This window comes from Kogia breviceps, chromosome 17, assembly GCF_026419965.1.
Source record: "Kogia breviceps isolate mKogBre1 chromosome 17, mKogBre1 haplotype 1, whole genome shotgun sequence".
In the NCBI taxonomy this organism is placed as follows: domain Eukaryota; kingdom Metazoa; phylum Chordata; class Mammalia; order Artiodactyla; family Physeteridae; genus Kogia; species Kogia breviceps.
The window spans coordinates 69,613,850-69,635,466 of record NC_081326.1 but is presented as its reverse complement, the minus strand read 5'-3'; the positions used below and the strand labels follow the sequence as shown (position 1 = coordinate 69,635,466).

Here is a 21,617-nt window from a genome sequence, read left to right as displayed (position 1 = left end):
CATTTCGCATTCTAGTTCTTTTAAACCTCTGTATGCCTTCAGTTTTCTCATATTTACAGATACATGAAAGACAAAGAGATGATGAGATTTGCTCAAAATAACAAAGCTAAAGACTGGCAAAGATGTCACTCTTAAATAGAATCCAACACGGCAATTTCTCACACACACAGATTGAACACAATGTTAGTTTTATATTAGGTAAACTAATTCTGGTAATCAAAACATGTCAACCCACTCTTGAATGGGATAATTATAAAGAACTACTTAACTCAATTACTACTTTCCATACTTCATTTAAACAGATAACTACTGACTTAGTATGCCAACAAACACAAGGAGGGAAGGATACACAGCCTAGTAAACAATACTTAAGACACAGGAGGTAAGATTAACAACACAGCATGATGGTTAAAGTTAAAATTAAGACTCAGAAGCCAGACTGCCTGGGTTTCAATCTGCTCTTCTCCACTTACGAGCCATGTGAGCTTGGACAACTCCCTTCATCTCTCTGTTTTAGTTAACTGTTTATAAAATGGGGATGACAGGCCCCACCGTAAAAGGTTAATGCGGGGATTAAATGAACTAGTATATGTAAAATGCTTAACGTTTGGAACATAATAAGCACCAGCAGGATATGCAAAATCACACTGAGTGATGAAAAGAAAGATTTTTTTAAACTCCTTAATGGCAGTAATTGCAGACTAAAATACATATTCTATTAGGAACCTCATGTAGTAATCATGTGAATTCTTTAAAATTAAGATGTCTTTGAAATTTCCAAGTTACTTAAAACCCCCTATTTCCAGTTTAAAGAACACTCTTCTAATTAAATCCTCTGGGGAAAAGTGTCATTTCCAAGATAAATGTAAATAGCCCAGAAAAAATTGTCCTCAAATGTAATAACTAACTGCAAAGATGTTGGTGATTACTCGACCCAACACCTGCTGTGCACAAAGAGCAATGCTTCTGTACATCTTTAGTATTTACCAGGACTCTACTTTCAAAGTTAAGATTTTCATTTATAGATCTGATTTTAAAACATTTTTTAGAGGTTTAATTTTTTAATGGCTCTTTATAAATAGGGTTACCATAGGTAATGGTGGGTTACAATTCTGAGGTGCAAATTTTCTCTGCACTTTTTTCTCTAAGACTTATTAACCCTAATCACTCTCCTTTCTTTCAAGTTACCACTTCCTGCATTCTCATAACTACCCCTCACTTTGCTACCAGGTATGGTCCACTTCTTACTTTCTTTGTCAGCCCCTCCCTGTTATCTTTTCCCCACCTTCACAGGTGTTTTGGTACACAGGATTCTGCGTCTGCTGCCGTAGTATTGGAAGAGACCTGTTTGCCGATGCAACGTAAGGTGACTTAAAAAGCTTGGCTCTTCCTGCCCTGACGTCTTGGTGTCTGTTGGAATACCCAAGGCAGCCAAATCTCCTCAGCCTCTGCTCAGCTGGGAGTTCATCTGGCAGTCTGGTCTGCAGTGTGAAGCTTGTCATTTCTGTATTCTGATACACAATCACGGGAGGGCAGTTGCTAAACAAGGGAATCTGTGGTTCATGGTTTCCGTTTACAGAGCTCCAGAGCCTCCTAACGTTAGGTTCTCTCTAGTATGGATTCCATAGAGCTATCTGTGAAGGGGTGGGGTGGAGGAGAAAGGCTGAGGACCAGTGCAGACACAGAAGTGTCCAGAGATGTTCAAGACACTCTCTGGGAAGTGGTTTCAAGTTTTTCAATCCCATTTTGATCCCATATCTTTAAATTTACTTTGGTAGCTTGAGAGTTAGAAAATGTAGAAACTTCATATCCTATGGAAAGATTAGATGGTATTTTTGGCCTTTAGAGAGAGTTAAAATCTGAAGAATTTACCAAAAGTGACTACCAACTCCAAAATTACCTCGTTGGCTTTACAGTTTGTAAAACTGTTTTTTTTAAAAAAAGTGTTTGATGACTACGGGGAAAAAATGGGGATGACATAAAGCACATAAATGCGACAAAATACTTAGGTACTCATCATGAAATTTAAGAGGATATCATTGTCAGTTTTGAAGCTTCCTTTGTGGCACTTTCCAATTTGAACTAATAAATTTCCTTCGCCCACCTCATGGGTAATCACTATCCTAAATTTCTATTCATCGTTCTCTTCTTTTCCTGCATGCTTTTGCTACATACATTTGAATCTCTAAAAAATACACTGTTTAGTTTTACAATTTTTTGATCTTTATATACCTGAAATCATATTACTGTACATGTTTTCTTCAGTGACTTATTTATTTATTCTTCTTAGTCATCCATTTTATACATATCAGTGTATCCATGTCAATCCCAATCTCCCAGTTCATCACACCCTCCCCCCCACCCCCCCGCCGCTTTCCCCTCTTGGTGTCCATACGTTTGTTCTCTACATTTGTGTCTCAATTTCTGCCCTGCAAACCAGTTCATCTGTACCATTTTTCTAGGTTCTACATATATGCATTAATATACGATATTTGTTTTTCTCTTTCTGACTTACTTCACCTTGTATGACAGCCTGTAGATCCATCCACGTCTCTACAAATGACCCAATTTCGTTCCTTTTTACGGGTGAATAACACTCCATTGTGTATATGTACTACATCTTCTTTACCCATTTGTCTGTCGACGGGCATTTCGGTTGCTTCCATGACCTGGCTATTGTAAATAGTGCCGCAATGAACATTGGGGTGCATGTGTCTTTTTGAATTATGGTTTTCCCTGGGTATATGACCAGTAGTGGCATTACTGGGTCATATGGTAATTCTGTTTTTAGTTTTATAAGGAACCTCCGTACTCTTCTCCATAGTGGCTGTATCAACTTACATTCCCACCAACAGTGCAAGAGGGTTCCCTTTTCTCCACACCCTCTCCAGCATTTATTGTTTCTAGATTTTTTGATGATATCCATTCTGACTGGTGTGGGGTGATACCCCATTGTAGTTTTGATTTGCATTTCGCTAATGATTAGTGATGTTGACCAACCTTTCATGTGTTTGTTGGCAATCTGTATATCTTCTTTGGAGAAATGTTTCTTTAGGTCGTCTGCCCATTATTGGATTGGGTTCTTTGTTTTTTTGATACTGAGCTGCATGAGCTACTTGTGCATTTTGGAAATTAATCCTTTGTCAGTTGCTTCGTTTGCAAATATTTTCTCCCATTCTGAGGATTGTCTTTTCATCTTGTTGTAGTGTCCTTTGCTTTGCAAAAGCTTTAAAGTTTCATTAGGTCCCATTTGTTTACTTTTGATTTTATTTCCATTACTCTAGGAGGTGGATCCAAAAAGATCTTGCTATGATTTATGTCAAAGAGTGTTCTTCCTATGTTTTCCTCTAAGAGTTTTGTAGTGTCCAGTCTTACATTTAGATCTCTAATCCATTTTGAGTTTATTTTTTGTGTATGGTGTTAGGGAGTGTTCTAATTTCATTCTTTTACATGTAGCTGTCCAGTTTTCCCAGCAACACCTATTGAAGAGACTGTCTTTTCTCCATTATATATTCTTGCCTCCTTTATCAAAGATAAGGTGACCATATGTGTGTGGGTTTATCTCTGGGCTTTCTATCATGTTCCATTGACCTATATTTGTTTTTGTGCCAGTACTATATTGTCTTGATTACTGTAGCTTTGTAGTATAGTCTGAAGTCAGGGAGTCTGATTCCTCCAGCTCCATTTTTTTCCCTCAAGACTGCTTTGGCTATTCAGGATCTTCTGTGTCTCCATACAAATTTTAAGACTTTTTTGTTCTGGTTCTGTAAAAAATGCCATTGGTAATTTGAAAGGGATTGCATAGAATCTGTAGATTGCTTTGGGCAGTATAGTGATTTTCACAATATTGATTCTTCCAATCCAAGAACATGGTGTATCTCTCCATCTGTTGGTATCGTCTTTAATTTCTTTCATCCGTGTCTTATAGTTTTCTGCATACAGGTCTTTTGTCTCCATAGGTAGCTTTATTCCTAGGTATTTTATTCTTTTTGTTGCAATGGTCAGTGGGAGTGTTTCCTTAATTTCTCTTTCAGATTTTTCATCATTAGTGTATAGGAATGCAAAAGATTTCTGTGCATTAATTTCATATCCTGCAACTTTACCAAATTCACTGATTAGCTCTAGTAGTTTTCTGGTGGCATCTTTAGCATTCTCTATGTATAGTAATGTCATCTGCAAACAGTGACAGATTTACTTCTTTTCCAGTTTGTATTGCTTTTATTTCTTTTCCTTCTCTGATTGCCGTGGCTAGGACTTCCAAAACTATGTAGAATAATAGTGGTGAGAGTGGACATCCTTGTCTTGTTCCTGATCTTAGAGAAAATGCTTTCAGTTTTCCACTACTGAGAAGGATGTTTGCTGTGGGTCTGTCGTATATGGCCATTATTAAGTTGAGGTAGGTTCCCTCTATTCCCACTTTCTGGAGAAGGTTTATAATAAATGGGTGTTGAATTTTGTCAAAAGCTTTTTCTCCATCCCTTGAGATGATCATATGGTGTTTAATTCTTCAATTTGTTAATATGGTGTATCACACTGATTGATTTGCATATATTGAAGAATCCTTGCATCCCTGGGATAAATCCCACTTGACCATGGTGTATGATCCCTTTAATGTGTTGTTGGATTCTGTTTGCTAGTATTTTGTTGAGGATTTTTGCATCTGTATTCATCAGTTTTGTAGTATCTTTGTCTGGTTTTGGTATCAGCATGATGGTAGCCTCATAGAATGAGTTTGGGAGTGGCTCCTTCCTCTGCATATTTTTGGAAGTTTGAGAAGGATGGGTGTTAACTCTTCTCTAAATGTTTGATAGAATTCGCCTGTGAAGCCATCTGGTCCTGGACTTTTGTATGTTGGAAGATTTTTAATCACAGTTTCAATTTCATTACTTGTGATGGGTCTGTTCATATTTTCTATTTCTTCCTGGTTCACTCTTGGAAGGTTATACCTTTCTAAGAATTTGTCCATTTCTTCCAGGCTGTCCATTTTATTGGCACAGAGTTGCCTGTAGTAGTCTCTTAGGATGCTTTGTATTTCTGTGGTGTCTGTTGTAACTTCTCCTTTATCTTTCTTATTTTACTGATTTGAGTCTTCTCCCTCTTTTTTTGATGAGTCTGGCTAATGGTTTATCAATTTTGTTTACCTTCTCGAAGAACCGGCTTTTAATTTTATTGATCTTTGCTACTGTTTTCTTTGTTTCTATTTATTTCTGCTTTGATCTTTATGATTTCTTCCCTTCTGCTAACTTTGGGTTTTGTTTGCTCTTCTTTCTCTAGCTCCTTTAGGTGAAAGGTTAGATTGTTAATTTGAGATTTTTCTTGTTTCCTGAGGTAGGCTTATAATGCTATAAACTTCCCTCTTAGAATGGCTTTTGCTGCATCCCATAGGTTTTGGATCATTGTGTTTTCATTGTCATTTGTCTCTAGGTATTGTTTGATTTCCTCTGATTTCTTCAGTGATCTCTGGTTATTTACTAATGTGCTGTTTAGCCTCCGTGCGTTTGTGGTTTTTACATTTTTTTCCCTGTAACTGATTTCTAATCTCATAGTGTTGTGGTCAGAAAAGATTCTTGATATGATTTCAACTTTCTTAAATTTACTGAAGCTTGATTTGTTACCCAAGATGTGATCTATCCTGCAGAATGTTCCATGTGCACTTGAGAAGAAAGTGTAATCTGCTGTTTTGGGATGGAATGTCCTATAAATATGTCAATTAAATCTATCTGGTCTATTGTGTCACTTAAAGCTTGTGTTTCCTTGTTAATTTTCTGCTTGGATGATCTGTCCATTGGTGTAAGTGAGGTGTTAAAGTCCCCCACTATTATTGTGTTACTGTTGATTTCCTCTTTTATAGCTGTTAGCAGTTTCCTTATGTATTGAGGTGCTCCTATGTTGGGTTCGTATATATTTATAATTGTTATATCTTCTCCTTGGATTGATCCCTTGATCATTAGGTAGTGTCCTTCCTTGTCTCTTGTAACATTCTTTATTTTAAAGTCTATTTTATCTGATATGAGTATTGCTACTCCAGCTTTCTTTTGATTTCCATTTGCATGGCATATCTTTTTCCATTCCCTCACTTTCAGTCTGTATGTGTCCCTAGGTCTGAAGTGGGTCTCTTGTAGACAGCATATATATGGGTCTTGTTTCTGTATCCATTAAGCAAGTCTGTGTCTTTTGGTTGGAGCCTTTAATCCATTCACGTTTAAGGTAATTATCGATATGTATGTTCCTACGACCATTTTCTTAATCGTTTTGGGTTTGCTTTTGTAGGTCTTTTTTTTCTCTTGTGTTTCCCACTTAGAGAAGTCCCTTTAGCATTTGTTATAGAGCTGTTTTGGTAGTGCTGAATTCTCTTAGCTTTTGCTTGTCTGTAAAGCTTTTGATTCCTCCATCAAATGTGAATGAGATCCTTGCCAGGTAGAGTCATTTTGGTTGTAGGTTCTTCTTTTTCATCACTTTAAATATGTCATGCCACTCCCTTCTGGCTTGTAGAGTTTCTGCTGAGAAATCAGCTGTGATCCTTATGGGAGTTGCCTTGTATGTTGTTTGTTGTTTTTCTCTTACTGCTTTCAATAATTTTTCTTTGTCTTTAATTCTTGCCAATTTGATTACTATGTGTCTCGCTGTGTTTCTCCTTGGGTTTATTCTGTATGGGACTTTCTGCGCTTCCTGGACTTGGGTGGCTATTTCCTTTCCCATGTTAGGGAAGTTTTCGACTATAATCTCTTCAAATATTTTCTCAGGTCCTCTCTCTCTCTCTTCTCCTTCTGGGAACCCTATAATGTGAATGTTATGTTTAATGTTGTCCCAGAGGTCTCTTAGGCTGTCTTCATTTCTTTTCATTCATTTTTCTTTATTCTGTTCCGCAGCAGTGAATTTCACCATTCTGTCTTCCAGTTCACTTATCCATTCTTCTGCCTCAGTTATTCTGCTATTGATTCCTTCTAGTGAATTTTTCATTTCAGTTATTGTATTGTTCATCTCTGTTTGTTTGTTCTTTAATTCTTTTAAGTCTTTGTTAAACATTTCTTGCATCTTCTCCATCTTTGCCTCCATTCTTTTTCCGAGGTCCTGGATCATCTTCGTTATCATTATTCTGAATTCTTTTTCTGGAAGGTTGCCTATCTCCACTTCACGTAGTTATTTTTCTGGGGTTTTATCTTGTTCCTTCATCTGGTACATAGCCCTCTGCCTTTTCCTCTTGTCTATCTTTCTGTGAATGTGGTTTTTCTTCCACAGGCTGCAGGACTGTAGCTCTTCTTGCTTCTGCTGTCTGCCCTCTGGTGGATGAGGCTATCTAAGAGGCTTGTGCAAGTTTCCTGATGGGAGGGACTGGTGGTGGGTACAGCTGGCTGTTGCTCTGGTGGGCAGAGCTCAGTAAAACTTTAATCTGCTTGTCCGATGGGTGGGGCTGGGTTCCCTCCTTGTTGGTTGTTTGGCCTGAGGCGACCCAACACTGGAATCTACCCAGACTCTTTGATGGGGCTAATGGTGGACTCTGGGAGGAGTCACGCCAAGGAGTACTTCCCAGAACTTATGCTGCCAGTGTCCTTGTCCTCATGGTGAGACACAGCCACCCCCCACCTCTGCAGGAGACCCTCCAACACTAGCAGGTAGGTCTGGTTCAGTCACCTATGGGGTCACAGCTCCTTCCCCTGGGTCCCGATGTGCACACTACTTTGTGTGTGCCCTCCAGAGTGGAGTCTCTGTTTCCCCCAGTCCTGTTGAAGTCCTGCAGTCAAATCCCACTAGCTTTCAATGTCTGATTCTCTAGGAATTCCTCTTCCCGTTGCCGGACCCCCAGGTTGGGAAGTCTGATGTGGGGCTCAGAACCTTCACTCCAGTGGGTGGACTTCTGTGGTATAAGTGTTCTCCAGTTTGTGAGTCACCCACCCAGCAGTTATGGGATTTGATTTTATTGTGATTGCGCCCCTCCTACTGTCTCATTGTGGCTTCTCCTTTGTCTTTGGATGTGGGGTATCTTTTCTGGTGAGTTCCAGTGTCTTCCTGTCGATGACTGTTCAGCAGTTAGTTGTGACTCTGGTGCTCTCGCAAGAGGGAGAGCACATCCTTCTACTCTGCTGTCTTGAACCAATTCAGTGACTTGATTTTTAGCTTAACCATTTTGTTGATGAGATTCTAGTGGGTATAATCGATTTATTTACATAGTGATACACAGTCCACTGAATGGACAGGTGGACACCTGGGCCAATGCCAGTGCTGCTGTGAACATTCTTGTATATGTCTCCTGATGTACCTACCATGTGAGTTTAGTTAGGAATCTGAGGTCACGTGGTAAGCACATCATCAACTCTACTCTCATCAGAAAAGCATCACTGCTTTTCCATAGAAGTTGTACAGCTGTTTCCATCTCCTCAGCAACATCTGACATCATCCACCTTGTAATTTCTGCCCATGTGTCAGACAGGAAATAGATTTCACCAGGTTCTGAAAACTGCATTATGCAGCTTCTCATAAGAGTGAGCACTGTATTATATAATCATTTTATCATTTTCAGGTTTCCACTTCTGTGAAACACCTGTTGAAACCTTTTGTCGATTTTCATACTGGGTTTTCTTTTCCTTTTTGATCTGTAAGCGTTTGAAATATATTTTGAAAACGAATGCTTTGTCAGGTATTTGCATTGCCAGTATCTTCTTATGGTTTGTGCTGTGTTTTCTCTCTCTTTATAATGCTTGTGATGAACCAAAGTTCATTTCAGTCTAGTCACATTTTCAACCTTTTTGTTTCGGGTTAGCATTTTTTGTTTAGAAATCTCTGCCCAAAGATCATGAAGATATTTTCCTATACTTTCGAAGTTCTATAGTTTTGTCTTTCACATACTAAGTCTTTAATCAACCTGGAATTGATTTTTGTGTACGGTGTAAGGTGGAGTCCAGTTTCATTCTTCTTCACCATATGGATTATAAATTGTTCTAATACCAATTACTGAAAAGTTCATCCCTTACTTGTTAAACTAAGATGCCAGCTTTGAATAAACCAAGTTTTGAAATATGTATGAATCTGCTTTGGATTATCCTGTTCTTAACAAATCTGTTCTTTCAAAATACCTCACTGCTGTAATAACTATAACTGAACAGTCATTCTTCTCCTATTCTTCTTCAAGAGTGACTGTATTATTTTTGGCTCTTTACTCTTCCATATTGTTTTAGAATCAGCAATGAACCTATAGATTTATTTGAAGTGACATCAATAGCAAATCTACAACCCCATGAACATGAATTATTTCCCATTTGTTTAGGCCTTCTTTACATTTCTAAAGAAAGTTTTATAATCTGCTATTCATAGTTTTTTTTTTCAAACATAAGTACACATGGATGTATCAAATGGTTTTTCTACATTTATCAAAACTGTAATGTTACTGTGGTGAATTTCATTAATTAATTTTCTAATGTCAAACCAACTCTGCATTCCAAACCTATGCGGTCATACTTTTAAATATACTGCTAGATTTAATTCCATAACATTTATTTATGTGTTTCGCATCTTTCTCCATAAATAAGAAGAGCCCGTGATTGTCCTTTCCCACACCGTTCTCTTCTGATTTTGAGAGCAAAGTTATTTAAATCATCTAAAGTGCATTTGGAGTTGTATTAGTTTCCTAGGGCTGCCCCAACAAATTACCACAAATTTGGTGGAGTGAAACAATAGAAATTTATTCTCTCTCAGTTCTGGGGGCCAGAAGTCCAAAATTAGGTCTCAGCAGGGCCATCTCCCTCTGAAGTCTCTAGAGGCAAATTCTTCCTTGCCTCTTGCAGCTTTTGGTGGCTCAAGCTCCTTGGCTTGGACCTGCATCACTCCAATCACTTCCTATGTATTTGCACAGACTTTTCCCCTGTGTCTCAAATCCCCCTCTCCTTTCTCTTATAAGACACCAGTCATTGGCTTTAGGGTCCACTCCAAAACCCAGATGACCTCAATCTTAATCATATCAGCAAAGATCCTATTCCCGAACGCAGTCACATTCACAGGTATGGGGGTCAGGAGTTGGACACCTACTTGCGGGGGGCACGATTCATCCCACTACAGGAGTGCGCCCTCTTTTTCTAAATTCTAAAATGATTTATGTAAGTTTGGAATAATCTGCTCCTTTAATGTTTGGTAGAACTTGATAGCAAAACTTGTTGGACCAGGACGTCTTTCTTTGTGAAAAGATTTTAAAATGCCGATTAAATTTCTTTCAAGGTTTGAAGACTATTCAGATTTCTACCTTCCTGAATAAGTTTGGTGTCTGGCAATTGCCCATACCTTCAAATAACCTTTCAAGTTCACTGGTATAAAGTTGTTTACATTATCTTATTTTTATGTCTGGAGTATCTGTAGTTATGTTCTCTTTATTCTTAATATCATTTATTTGTACATTTTGTCTTTTTTTTCTTAACAGCCTTCCCGGAGGTTTGTTGATCTTATTCATTCTTTACAAAAAAATTAATTTGGGCATTTTTCCTTTCTTCCTAGCATTTCTTTTTAGTTTATTAATTTCTGCTCATATGTTTATTACTCATATCACTTCTACTTTTTTTGGACTTATTCTTTTCTACCTTCTTAAGCTCGAGACTTAGCTGACTTTCAGCTTTCCTTTCTAATATAAGCATGTACACCACTTGATATTCTTCTTCTAAGTGCCATTTTAACTACATTCTCAAGTTTTGACACATATATAACATTTTCATCACCTGTCAGGTTCTTAACATCTTACCTTCCCTTTGGTACTGTGCCTTTCTTTATCCATAAATTATATAAAAATATTTTGCTTGATTTCTAAACATATGGGACTTTTTGTCTCTTCAATACTGATTTTAGTTAACTATAATATCTTTAAAATGTGTTGAGGTTTGCTTGAAGCTGCGTCCCATGGTCAATTTTAATAAATGTTTCTGTCTGTTTGATAAAACTGTCTACTCTGCAGCTGCTGAGTTCAGTGTCCTGGACAGGTCTACTAGATCAACTGTGCAGCTGCCATCTTTCTCAGTATCCTTACAGATACTTCTGAGTTTTGTTAATTTATTAATTACTAAGAAAGATATGAGGATGTTACTCGGTGATGAAATTTAGAGATTGTATGTCTAGAAAGATATAAAGTGAAAGGAACCTCTATCATTATATGGTAACCTCCTATCTCCAGGAATGATTTTTGCTTTAATGACTATCTAAAAGGACACCCTTTAGAGACAGGCTATTGATAGAAAAATAATTTGGTTTTTCCAGGTTTTTCTAAAAATATTTTCCCTCATTTTTGAAAGCTAATTCAAGGGACTATTAAGATTCTAGATTGAGAATAATTCCTTCAGTACACAGAAGGGTACTTGGTCAGGATATCCAGGTCACCACAACGCTGGCAATGAAAGACTCTATCAGTTGCAGTGATTAATTTACAAACCACTTAACTTACAGACTGTAGTAAAACAGAGCTGCATAGTTTCAAAATTAGCAAGACAAGGGAAAGCTACTACAGGAACTTCTCAGCTGTCAAGAACATGGGAATATTGTCCTACCATCATTTTAGTAGAAAAGGACAGTTGAAAGCATTTTAGAATTTTTAAAAATGGGAACCACCATTTTAGCATACAGTCAGCCCACTGTATCCACAAGTTCTGCGACTGGGGATTTAACCAACTGTGGATCAATTTTCAATTTCCAAGGATATGGAACCACAGGTATGAAGGGCCGAATATACCATGTCATTTGATATAAGAAACTTGGGCATCAGTGGATTTTGGTATCCTCTGGGGGTCCTGGAACCAATACCCCCGCACCAACCAGATACTGAGGGAGGACTATACTTACCATGCTGCTTAGATTTCTTTTTCTTTTTCTTCTTCTTCTTCTGCTTTGGTTTGTAGTGATCTTTGTCCCTCTTCTCTTTTCTTTCTTTATCCTTTTCTTTTCTCTTACCTAAATGACCAAAGTGAGTAAGTTAGTAATCATGACTGATCCTGAGTTGTTCCTCTGTGGTTAACCTAAAAGCAGCATTTATGTTTTAATCAGCTATTCCAGTCACCTGCCCAGAGTGGATGGATTCAATTAAACTGTTCCTGTCATGAGTCTGGAACTCCTGATTAGCTTATTGGGCTATAAGAGGGGATCTTCATTAGCAGTGTTGAGAAATCCCAACTCCTGACACCTTAAAGTTAACACAGACAGTAGTTAAAATCTTTAAATGAGTAATATAACTCAGTTTCCTGATGTGGCAAGAAATAAACTCCATAACTTAAGAAAGACCTGACTGAGGAGACTCAGCATTTCCACACAAAATTTAATGAGAAAATATACTAGAAGCTTAAAAAATAAAAAACAAAAAAACTTCAACTTTTTTTTTCCTTTGGAAAAACAAAAAAACTAAATCATTTCCACAAATAAGTCCTTCAGTCTTTCAACACTTTCCCAGTGCATACAAGAATGAAAATAAAAAGCACAAAGAAAAAAAACTTATTTCATTAAACTAAAGTTTGTCCCCAAATTTTAAAATATTCCTTTTTCCCAATCATATGCACTTTAAAGAAAATGAACAGATGTTAAAACAGTTTCCTAGAGTATTTTATTTAAAATTAATTCATCACATATATTCAACTATTGTTCCAACTCAGAAAGGTTTAGCCCATGACTCATCAACCATATTAAACCAACTTTCAGTAACTCAAGCTCCAGGTAGCTAATCTGTAGAATACTTAAGACTATATTATCCATTATTCCAAAACTTTTAGTCATTATAGCACAGAAGACAGAAAAGATAGCAGAAAAACTTTTAGTCATTATAGCACAGAAGACAGAAAAGACAGCAGAAAACTTAGTAACTTTTTATAAAGTAAAAGAAAAAGGCTGAAAAAAAAGCCTACTTTAATTTACCATCCATTCTCTAAGTTTCAACAATATTAAATGGTAGCTTAAACAGTCATAGTTTTAAAGATGTTCAAAAACATCAAGTTCTCAGAGAAAGCCTTAGGCTCCCTTGACAAAAAATACACATACTACTGCAAGATATGTATTTAAGAAATCACATATTTGGAGCCGAATAACACTAATAAACACTAAAACAGATGATCACTTACACCTAAAGGAGCACTAACAGGTAAAAAGTAAGGGACAGACTATGTCCTCCCACTGCCAAGCCATCTATAGCCTTTTGCTTAAAGATTACTTTCTGTTCATACCAAATGTAGTTGAGCTTTTTTCTTCCAATTTCACTTTTTTTTCTGTTTTCGATATTCCTGCAGGTTTAGGGGAAAAATATGTAAGTTTAGTCAGAAAGGGTTAAAAGTATGGGACAATGTTTTAAATTACAACTGCTCACAAAACTCTACCTAAGACTCTTTTCCCCTAAAGGTCTACATTATTTTATTGCCTGAACTAGTAACAAAGAAGTGGGATTTCTTACTTCAAAGGAATAATAAATTTAAAATGATTTTTGTTCCCTCGGACTACTCAGATTAGATTCCTAGTTCCACCATTTATTAGCTCACAGCCTCAAGTGAATCATTTAATCTCTCAATGCTTCAGTTTCCTTATCTGCTAAATAGGAGGAAGAGCATCTACCTCCTGTTGTTATCAGTATAAGATGAGTGAAAATGTGTATATTGATGAAATGCTTAGTGTCTGAAAACTACTAAGCCGTGTTTTTCACGTCCCCCTTTATGGTGAGGCAATAATTTGAGACTACGTCAGTTCTAGAAATAGTATAAATATGGGTCTGAACACAAAAAATGTTAGGATAAATGCACTAGGCAATCAGTTAAGATCAACTCTGGCATCACAGGCTTTGGCAATCCATGCTGAAATGCACTCCAGGGGTAGGTCCACATAACATTTCTGCTCCTGTGACAACTATGACAAAATGCTATTCCAGTCATCCAAATGAAATATTAAATTTCACATTAAATTATACTGGTTTTCAACAATCTGCATAAAATTTTTAAACTAATATTTAACCTCTGTTGCCTAGAACAAAAGCTTGTACCTTTGAACTCCATAATGAATGTGTTATTAGGTAATGATAAAAGCCAAAACAGAATTATTCTACAAATCATTTTGGTCTTTATCCAAATGTAAGATATAAAGGCTTATTATCACATACAAATTATTCAAACTTAGTGGCACTTAGGTCTTATTATCTAATAGTCCAAAATACATTTTTAAACCAATAGTGCACCTCATGAACTGTGCTGCTGACACAGACACACTTAACCAAGCTTCTCAACTCATATTCAACCACTGCCAATGCTAATATCTTATGTGTGTCTAGGGTTAATCCAAGAAAAACACTCAAGTGCATTTAAAATACAATTTCAATCTATTCAATTATGCTTTAATATCACCAGTTATGAGTTCTTTGATTTTTAAATCACTGCAGTACAGTATCAAAAAAGCTAGCACTTTATTCATCTTATTGCAAATAATTTACATAATTTAAATAAAACACAATAAAAATGTAAAAATACCACTCAACTTGAATTAAATGCTAATAAGGTTCTAATAATTAAGTTTCAAATTAAGTAAAAATATTGATAATCTCCATGACAAAAAGATTTCTTATGACAAAAAAATGAACAGGACATCAGAGCAAAGAGAAATACAATTAAACTTCCTTATTATCAAAACTGTTGAACAAATACCTCGCTTCCTTTTACTAATTACTGTTTACTAACAATTAATGCCATGAAAATTCCACAAATTTAATGCAATTTTCTTGAAAATGACAAGGCATTTACAACAGAAACAGTAAGAGATTTGCTTTCTAAATCCTCTGTGCTAGCAGAGCTATACCAGAAGCAGCCCTTGATCATGATTAAGGCCTTGTAGGTCCCTCCCTAATCCCCAGGAGCACTGAGTCTCCAGAGTGAAAGGTGGAGCAAGGCCAGAATCCCCTGGTGAGATTCAAATGGAAGGAACTGCCTTACAGGGCTGCCTTTCCTGACTAGAATGTGTGGGATCCCTCAGGTACTTGGAAGACAAATAAAATGGTCCTGAACCTCAGCTCCGGAACACAGGTCAGCACAGCAGAACAGATTCAGTAACGAGCAGAGTGCTTTCAGGAGGACCAGTTGTAGATTGTTTTTACATGTTCTGGTGGGTTCCCAAACCTTTATATTTCTTAACTGATAAAATTTTGAAAGTAAAATTGGGGAACTGAGAAAGGCTCGTCCACATTTTACACAATTAAGGATATTAAAATAAATATTCCTATATGCAATAATGGCAGGACTTTAAAAAACACCAATGCCCAAATAGAAAAAAAAGAAATAGGTCTATTTAAGAATTCTACAAAAGAATCAATTTCATTTTATGAGAAGTTCTCTACATTGTCCTTATTTCACCATGCACTAGAATTTGGGAACCAAAGTACGTGGATATTAGTTTATAGAATAGTGATTTTTACACTAAATTTTATCAACAGAACATTTTCGTCAAACAAAATATTACATAATATTCCAATACATAATACAAACCCCCCCGCCAAATGAAAAACACAATAAAAAAACGAATGGAGCTGTTTAGATTAAAGCAAGAGCGACAGATCTCTGAGCCATGCCTGCTTTCACATCCTGCAAGGCGCAGTAATGTGGAGAGGTTTCGGCACTGTGCTAAATATCTGATTCTCCTGGCAAAAAGGGAGGCTATCCCTGAGACTCTCCGTGGAAACCCCAGGCTCTGTACAAGCCATGAACATCTGCTGTGGGGTGGAGGGAGATTACGGAGTCTCTGGTTGTAGTTTTGTTTTGTACAATTCTGGAAAAAAACTGAAAAACACTTTAAAACAAAAAGGCTTTTTAGAAAGTAAATGTGAAATTGGTGTCCACACAAGTCAGAATGTGACTGTTATTGTCTCACCCGTCCATACACTGAGCTTCCATATTTTAACACCTTGAAGGGGTCAAAGTAATTCAGTATTTCTTGTATCAGTACATACATCCAGTAGATAAATAAGAAAACTAGTTAACATCCCAGTTAGAGACAGAACTAAGAGTAACAGAACTAACTCTATCCTTACCTAAAACCAGTTGGCTCTGTTAGAGAAAGCATTCTGATAATAAAATAAAAACAAAGGCATCGATTTTTACAAGGGCACCAATGACTGTTTTTGGTAATGGTGGCAGCAACAGTATTCTTAACCTTGGTTAGTCATATTCTATGCATGCTTCCCAGTGGAAGAATGCAGAGGATTAGGGCAAGTTCATTATCTATACTGGAAAAAACAAGTGTTAACCTATTAAGAACACATGTATATAATAATTGGATAATTTGCATAATCTCGTTAATTCTTTACCATGACTGTGATATAAGCGTGCACGTATCACTCACATGAAAAAGTAAAACTCTAAGTCTGTTAAACTATTTCACAGTTAATTTAATAACATCCTCATCGTTCTTAATACCCCCAAAATTCCAATTTGAAAAAAATACTCCAGAAAACGTCTTTGATACAAGTTCTGGTAAATAATGCTTCCTACAGAAGTTTGAAAATTCAACAGTAACGGGCTTCCCTGGTGGCGCAGTGGTTGAGAATCCGCCTGCCGATGCAGGGGACACGGGTTCGTGCCCCGGTCCGGGAAGATCCCACATGCCGCAGAGCGGCTGGGCCCGTGAGCCGTGGCCGCTGAGCCTGCGCGTCCGGAGCCTGCGCTCCGCAATGGGAGAGGCCACAACAGTGAGAGGCCCGCGTACCACATAAAAAAAAAAAAAAAATTCAACAGTAACAAAATTTACTTTTACAATTAACATGAAACAAACCAAGCAAACAAATTAAAAAATTAAAAAGAAAGAAGAAACAAAAACAAAACACCTGGTACTTTGACTGCAGACGGAAGACAACTTGGGAAGCAGACAGAAGGCCAACAAATACTACGAAACAGTTTCGAGAGGGTAGCTAACAAAAATGTTGAGAAAGCACGCAGACCACTGAGAATTTCAGTGCAAGTCAGACAGGTTCACAAGGTTTTAATCAAAAGATGTCCAATTAGAACATGACCTGAATTCCATTACTTCCCTCAAAAAATAAAAAATTAAAAGGGGTAATAGAAATAAATCAGAATCCCCCCAAGCCCCGCATTCAAATGCTGTGACTGTGTTCAACCCACTAACAAATGGACTTCCAGTAATTAACATTTAAATCCATGCATTTCCTTGATTTAAGCAATTAAAGTTGCCGGTCTTCACCATACTTAAGATGACCCTCACTCTTCAACAAACTTATAAATACATCACATTATAAAACCAAACTCCTCTCTACCTTTCACTTTTCCAGAAAATTATCTTACAACTTTGACTTTCTCAAATAGTTTTTTGAATACTTAAAAAGGAAAAAAATATTGTGCCTTCCCTCTACCTCAGTACATTTTTTAACCATTATGAGAAACAAGAACCACACCCCAATGATAATTAGCTACATCTCCACAAATATACTACAAATTCTGGGGGAAAAAAAAAACCCACTAGGCTAGTACTCTGATTAGACACAAAATCACTGGAATTAAAGATTTCCATGTACAATCACTACTTTGACATTTTAGGATACATCATTCAACTAACATAACTTAGTTATTATACAGCTATTTACATTCGTCTATTTTTCAGTCTTGTTACTATTGCTATATAAAAAAAAATACAAACGTTTTCAAATGCACATCTAAAAATAAATTCCCCAGGCTTCCCTGGCGGCGCAGTGGTTAAGTATCCATCTGCCAATGCAGGGTACACAGGTTCGAGCCCTGGTCTGGGAAGATCCCACATGCCACAGAGCAACTAAGCCCGTGTGCCACAACTGCTGAGCCTGCACTCTAGAGCCTGTGAGCCACAACTACTGAGCCCATGTGCCACAACTACTGAGCCCATGCACCTAGTGCCCATGCTCCCCCAAAAAAGAAGTCACCACGATGAGAAGCCCGCGCGCAGCAACAAAGACCCAAAGCAGCCAAAAATAAATAAATACATAAATTAAAAATATACACATTGAGGGCTTCCTTGGTGGCACAGTGGTTGAGAATCTGCCTGCTAATGCAGGGGACATGGGTTCGAGCCCTGGTCTGGGAAGATCCCACATGCCGCGGAGCAACTGGGCCGGTGAGCCACAACTACTGAGCCTGCGCGTCTGGAGCCTGTGCTCTGCAACAAGAGAGGCTGCGATAGTGAGAGGCCCACACACCACGATGAAGAGTGGCCCCCGCTCGCCGCAACTAGAGAAAGCCCTCGCAGAGAAACGAAGACCTAACACAGGCAAAAATAAATAAATAAATAAATATTTTTAAAAATAACACATTTAGGGCTTCCCTGGTGGCGCAGTGGTTGAGAGTCTGCCTGCCGATGCAGGAGACACGGGTTCGTGCCCTGGTCCGGGAGGATCCCACGTGCCGCGGAGCGGCTGGGCCCGTGAGCCATGGCTGCTGAGCCTGCGCGTCCGCAGCCTGTGCTCCGCAATGGGAGAGGCCACAACAGTGAGAGGCCCGCATACCGCAAAAAAAAAAAAAAAAAAAAAAAAAAAAAATAACACATTTAAAAAACTAATGACTTTTTCATTTTAAAAAATAAATAAATAAAAATAAATTCCCCAATGAATATATACCATTTTAACTTGAACATATTTTTCATATATTCAGTACAACAACAAATTCCAGATTGTTAAAGGACTCATAAGAACTTCACCAGGAAAAGTATCTCAAAGGGTTAAAGGTAATTCAGAAATCTTGTGAAAACAGGGAAAAGAAAAATTAATTACCCTACAGATAGAAGGGGCTTAGAAATTGTCCAAAGACAATGGATCAGTTTTGGGAAATGACAAGAAATGTTTCAAAGCCCACAAATCTTCAAATTTGGGCACTGATTTTTTTAAAACAAGATATGGAAACACTATCACGTACAAAATAACTTCAATCTTTTATTGATTAATGGAATTGTAGAACACTGTATGTTTAATACATTAGTTACACTTTCACTTTGAAAGAAGGAACAAGAAGGTAACAGCAGTAATATAAAAAGTATGCTTAAGTTACTTCAATCATTTTATTTTAATATACACCACCACCAGAAAACAGCAAGCTCTATTTTATACTTCATCCAAGGATCTGATAAAGTGGTTTCAGAGAAGATGCTACTAAAATCGATTATCCCCAATACTCTCTGGCTGCTAATCAAAAAACAGTTTTATGTTTTTCCCTACTCCTGAACTGACTCAATTCACCTTATTCATCCATCTACTGATAATTCCAATTCAGTAATTTTACTGAAAAAGCATTTGAAATTAGAAATTAGTATTTGCCTTTTTTTTTCTTTTACTGTAGGGACTCTTTGGTTGAGGTTAAAATTCTATAAAACTTCCAAGTAAAACAATGTAACCATATAAGGGAAATATAAATAAATATAAATCTAATATTCTGTTAGATTAAAATATCAACTTGATAAAATACCTCTGAAAGATTTCAGATTACAATAAGTGTCATAAAATCATCAAAAAATGTCTTACTGAGTATGGCTGATTTTACACATTAGACTCTCAAAATAACATTACAACAAATTATATTTAAATTTTGGAGATTCTGCTCCAAAATATGGGATTATATGTAAGACACAGGTATATAAGTTAATTTAAGCTAAGTGTTCCTTAAATATTAGATTCTATTAAATCCTTAAACCTAAGTATTGAGCCCATTAAGTTATTTTCTGGCTTCAAAACCAAGAAACTTCTGAAATTATATTTAGCTCTAATAATTCCTATTTAGTAAAAACAGGATGTAAGAAAGAAGTAGGGAGAAGGAAGTAGATTAAAGTGACAAAATAAGAAGTATAGCCACAGAATATGATAGTAAATGGTCACACAAAAGGACGTTAAACAGACTGAGCAACCCTGTCTTCCACAGATGTTATGGAGAAGTATTTATAAAGAGGAACTACATACTAAAATAATGTAATTATACATCAAACTGTTTTTACTGTATAAATGCAAGCCTAGCTAACTTGTAAAATGAATTTTTACCTGATGCTGTTGGAGCTCCTCTTCCATCAGTTACTGCTTTGGAAGAAAGATTTGTAAGCATCTGTGTATCTTCCTTTTCTGCCCTGGGGCATTCATTATGGTAAGAGGGATCTGGGGCTAGCGGTGCTGTAACTTCCGAACCACGACTTAAGTCAAGAGGGAGACAGGGTCCCAGTTTCTCAAGTGACAAATGTGCAACATCAGGCACTACACAAAATAAAGAATGTAATATGTTAATATAAATACACTGTCTCAGTTAATATCCATGTGGATTAAAATGTTATATAAATAAAACAGTGCCTGGAAATAAAGAAGGCACTAAATAAATACTTGTAGAATTAAATGAAGTGCTTATAAGTCCAAAAGCTGTTAAGGAAAAAGCAGACATTTCTTAATATTTTAATAATCTTTTTTTATCTCAGTGTTTTGTCTTCTTTTATGTTTGGTTCTATAGAAAATCAATATACATTACCCTCTGGTACTGAAGACTCTTGCTGATTTTGAGAACTGATGGAGAATACTTTCCCATCAGTGGCTGGAGAGGGAGGAGAAACCTTTTCTACAGAATCATCAGGCATGGGCAAGGTGGCTAAACGCTGGGATCTTCTTCTCCGCTCACTATGCTTGAAAGGTCTAGGGGGGTTCACAGGCTGTGGAGGACCTAGAAAAAGATCTTCAATGTTCACGAAGCAGATACATGCCAGGATCATCTTATAATACTTAAGGAGAAAAATGGGAAAAATGATTCAAATTCTGCCCTCTGATGTTGTAAGGTATCCACAAGGAACGGCATGTTCCAAAAGTAATCAAAGGCAAAAACTGCCCTCATTCACAAGGGTTAATCAAAACTTCTAAAATCTAAAGCCTACTAGAACCAAAAGAAAATAACATGGAACATTAATTTCAGGTAGTTTCCCAAGTAACAGACTACAGTTAATTCTCTAATTGCAGATCGTTGTTAGTTGCCATTTTTCCTTTGGGAAAATAATCTCTGTATAGCCAAAGATTAAAAAAAATATATATATATATATATAAATATATATATATATATATATATCCCTTTTGCTATATTACAAATCTAGAAACTCTAAGAAAAAAAAGGCAGGGGCATAGGTGACAAAAATCTGACATGCATTGTAGAGTTAGAGCTTTACTTGCCAAAGTAAAACTAATGTAAGTAATTTTATCCCACCCTCGTTCCCGCAAATGGATTTTTATAAACATATATTTGGGCCTGATTCATTAAAAAAAATTGAACACAAACAACTTTAAGTACTCATTATGGGCAAAAACCGAGGATTTTTAAAGAATATGACACTGTTCTTGCCCTCACGTGTTTTTTGTTTTGTTTTAAAAAACTAACTTGGTGAGCCATTTAAGCATCTTCTAGCTATGTATTAACAGAAGTTTGGAAAATTTTTTTTTAACCTTTCATTTTCTTCTTTCTATATGGCATGTAAATACGTTTGATGATTTAGAACAAGCAGGACTACATAAGCCAATATATGCATGTTAATTTAGAAGGAGGAAATAAGAGTGGTCTAAAAAGGTTGATGCTTTGGGTATTTAAAAATAATTTTACAAAAGTCAAAATGCAAAAGACATGGTGATAATTGAAAAAAATAAAATAAAATTC

At 36.8% G+C, this 21,617-nt stretch overlaps 1 protein-coding gene across 17 annotated transcripts in view; it reads right to left on the bottom strand.

Moving 5' to 3' along the window:
* PHF20L1 (PHD finger protein 20 like 1) overlaps positions 1–21,617 on the bottom strand; it is a 78,844-nt gene that overhangs the window by 19,556 nt on the left and 37,671 nt on the right. For 15 of the 17 annotated variants that reach the window (XR_010837353.1, XM_067017024.1, XM_059043058.2 and 12 more), the window contains 4 exons: positions 20,454–20,642; positions 19,982–20,188; positions 13,173–13,229; positions 11,809–11,916 (listed from right to left, as the gene is read on the bottom strand). Coding sequence is in view for 16 of the 17 variants with exons in the window: in XM_067017024.1 (XP_066873125.1) it covers positions 11,809–11,916; positions 13,173–13,229; positions 19,982–20,188; positions 20,454–20,642 (561 nt within the window). In the remaining variant the exon portion in view is untranslated. Of the gene's footprint in view, positions 1–11,808; positions 11,917–13,172; positions 13,230–19,981; positions 20,189–20,453; positions 20,701–21,617 lie in introns of all 17 variants that reach the window. The other 2 variants (XM_067017032.1, XM_067017035.1) reach the window with 1 other exon arrangement.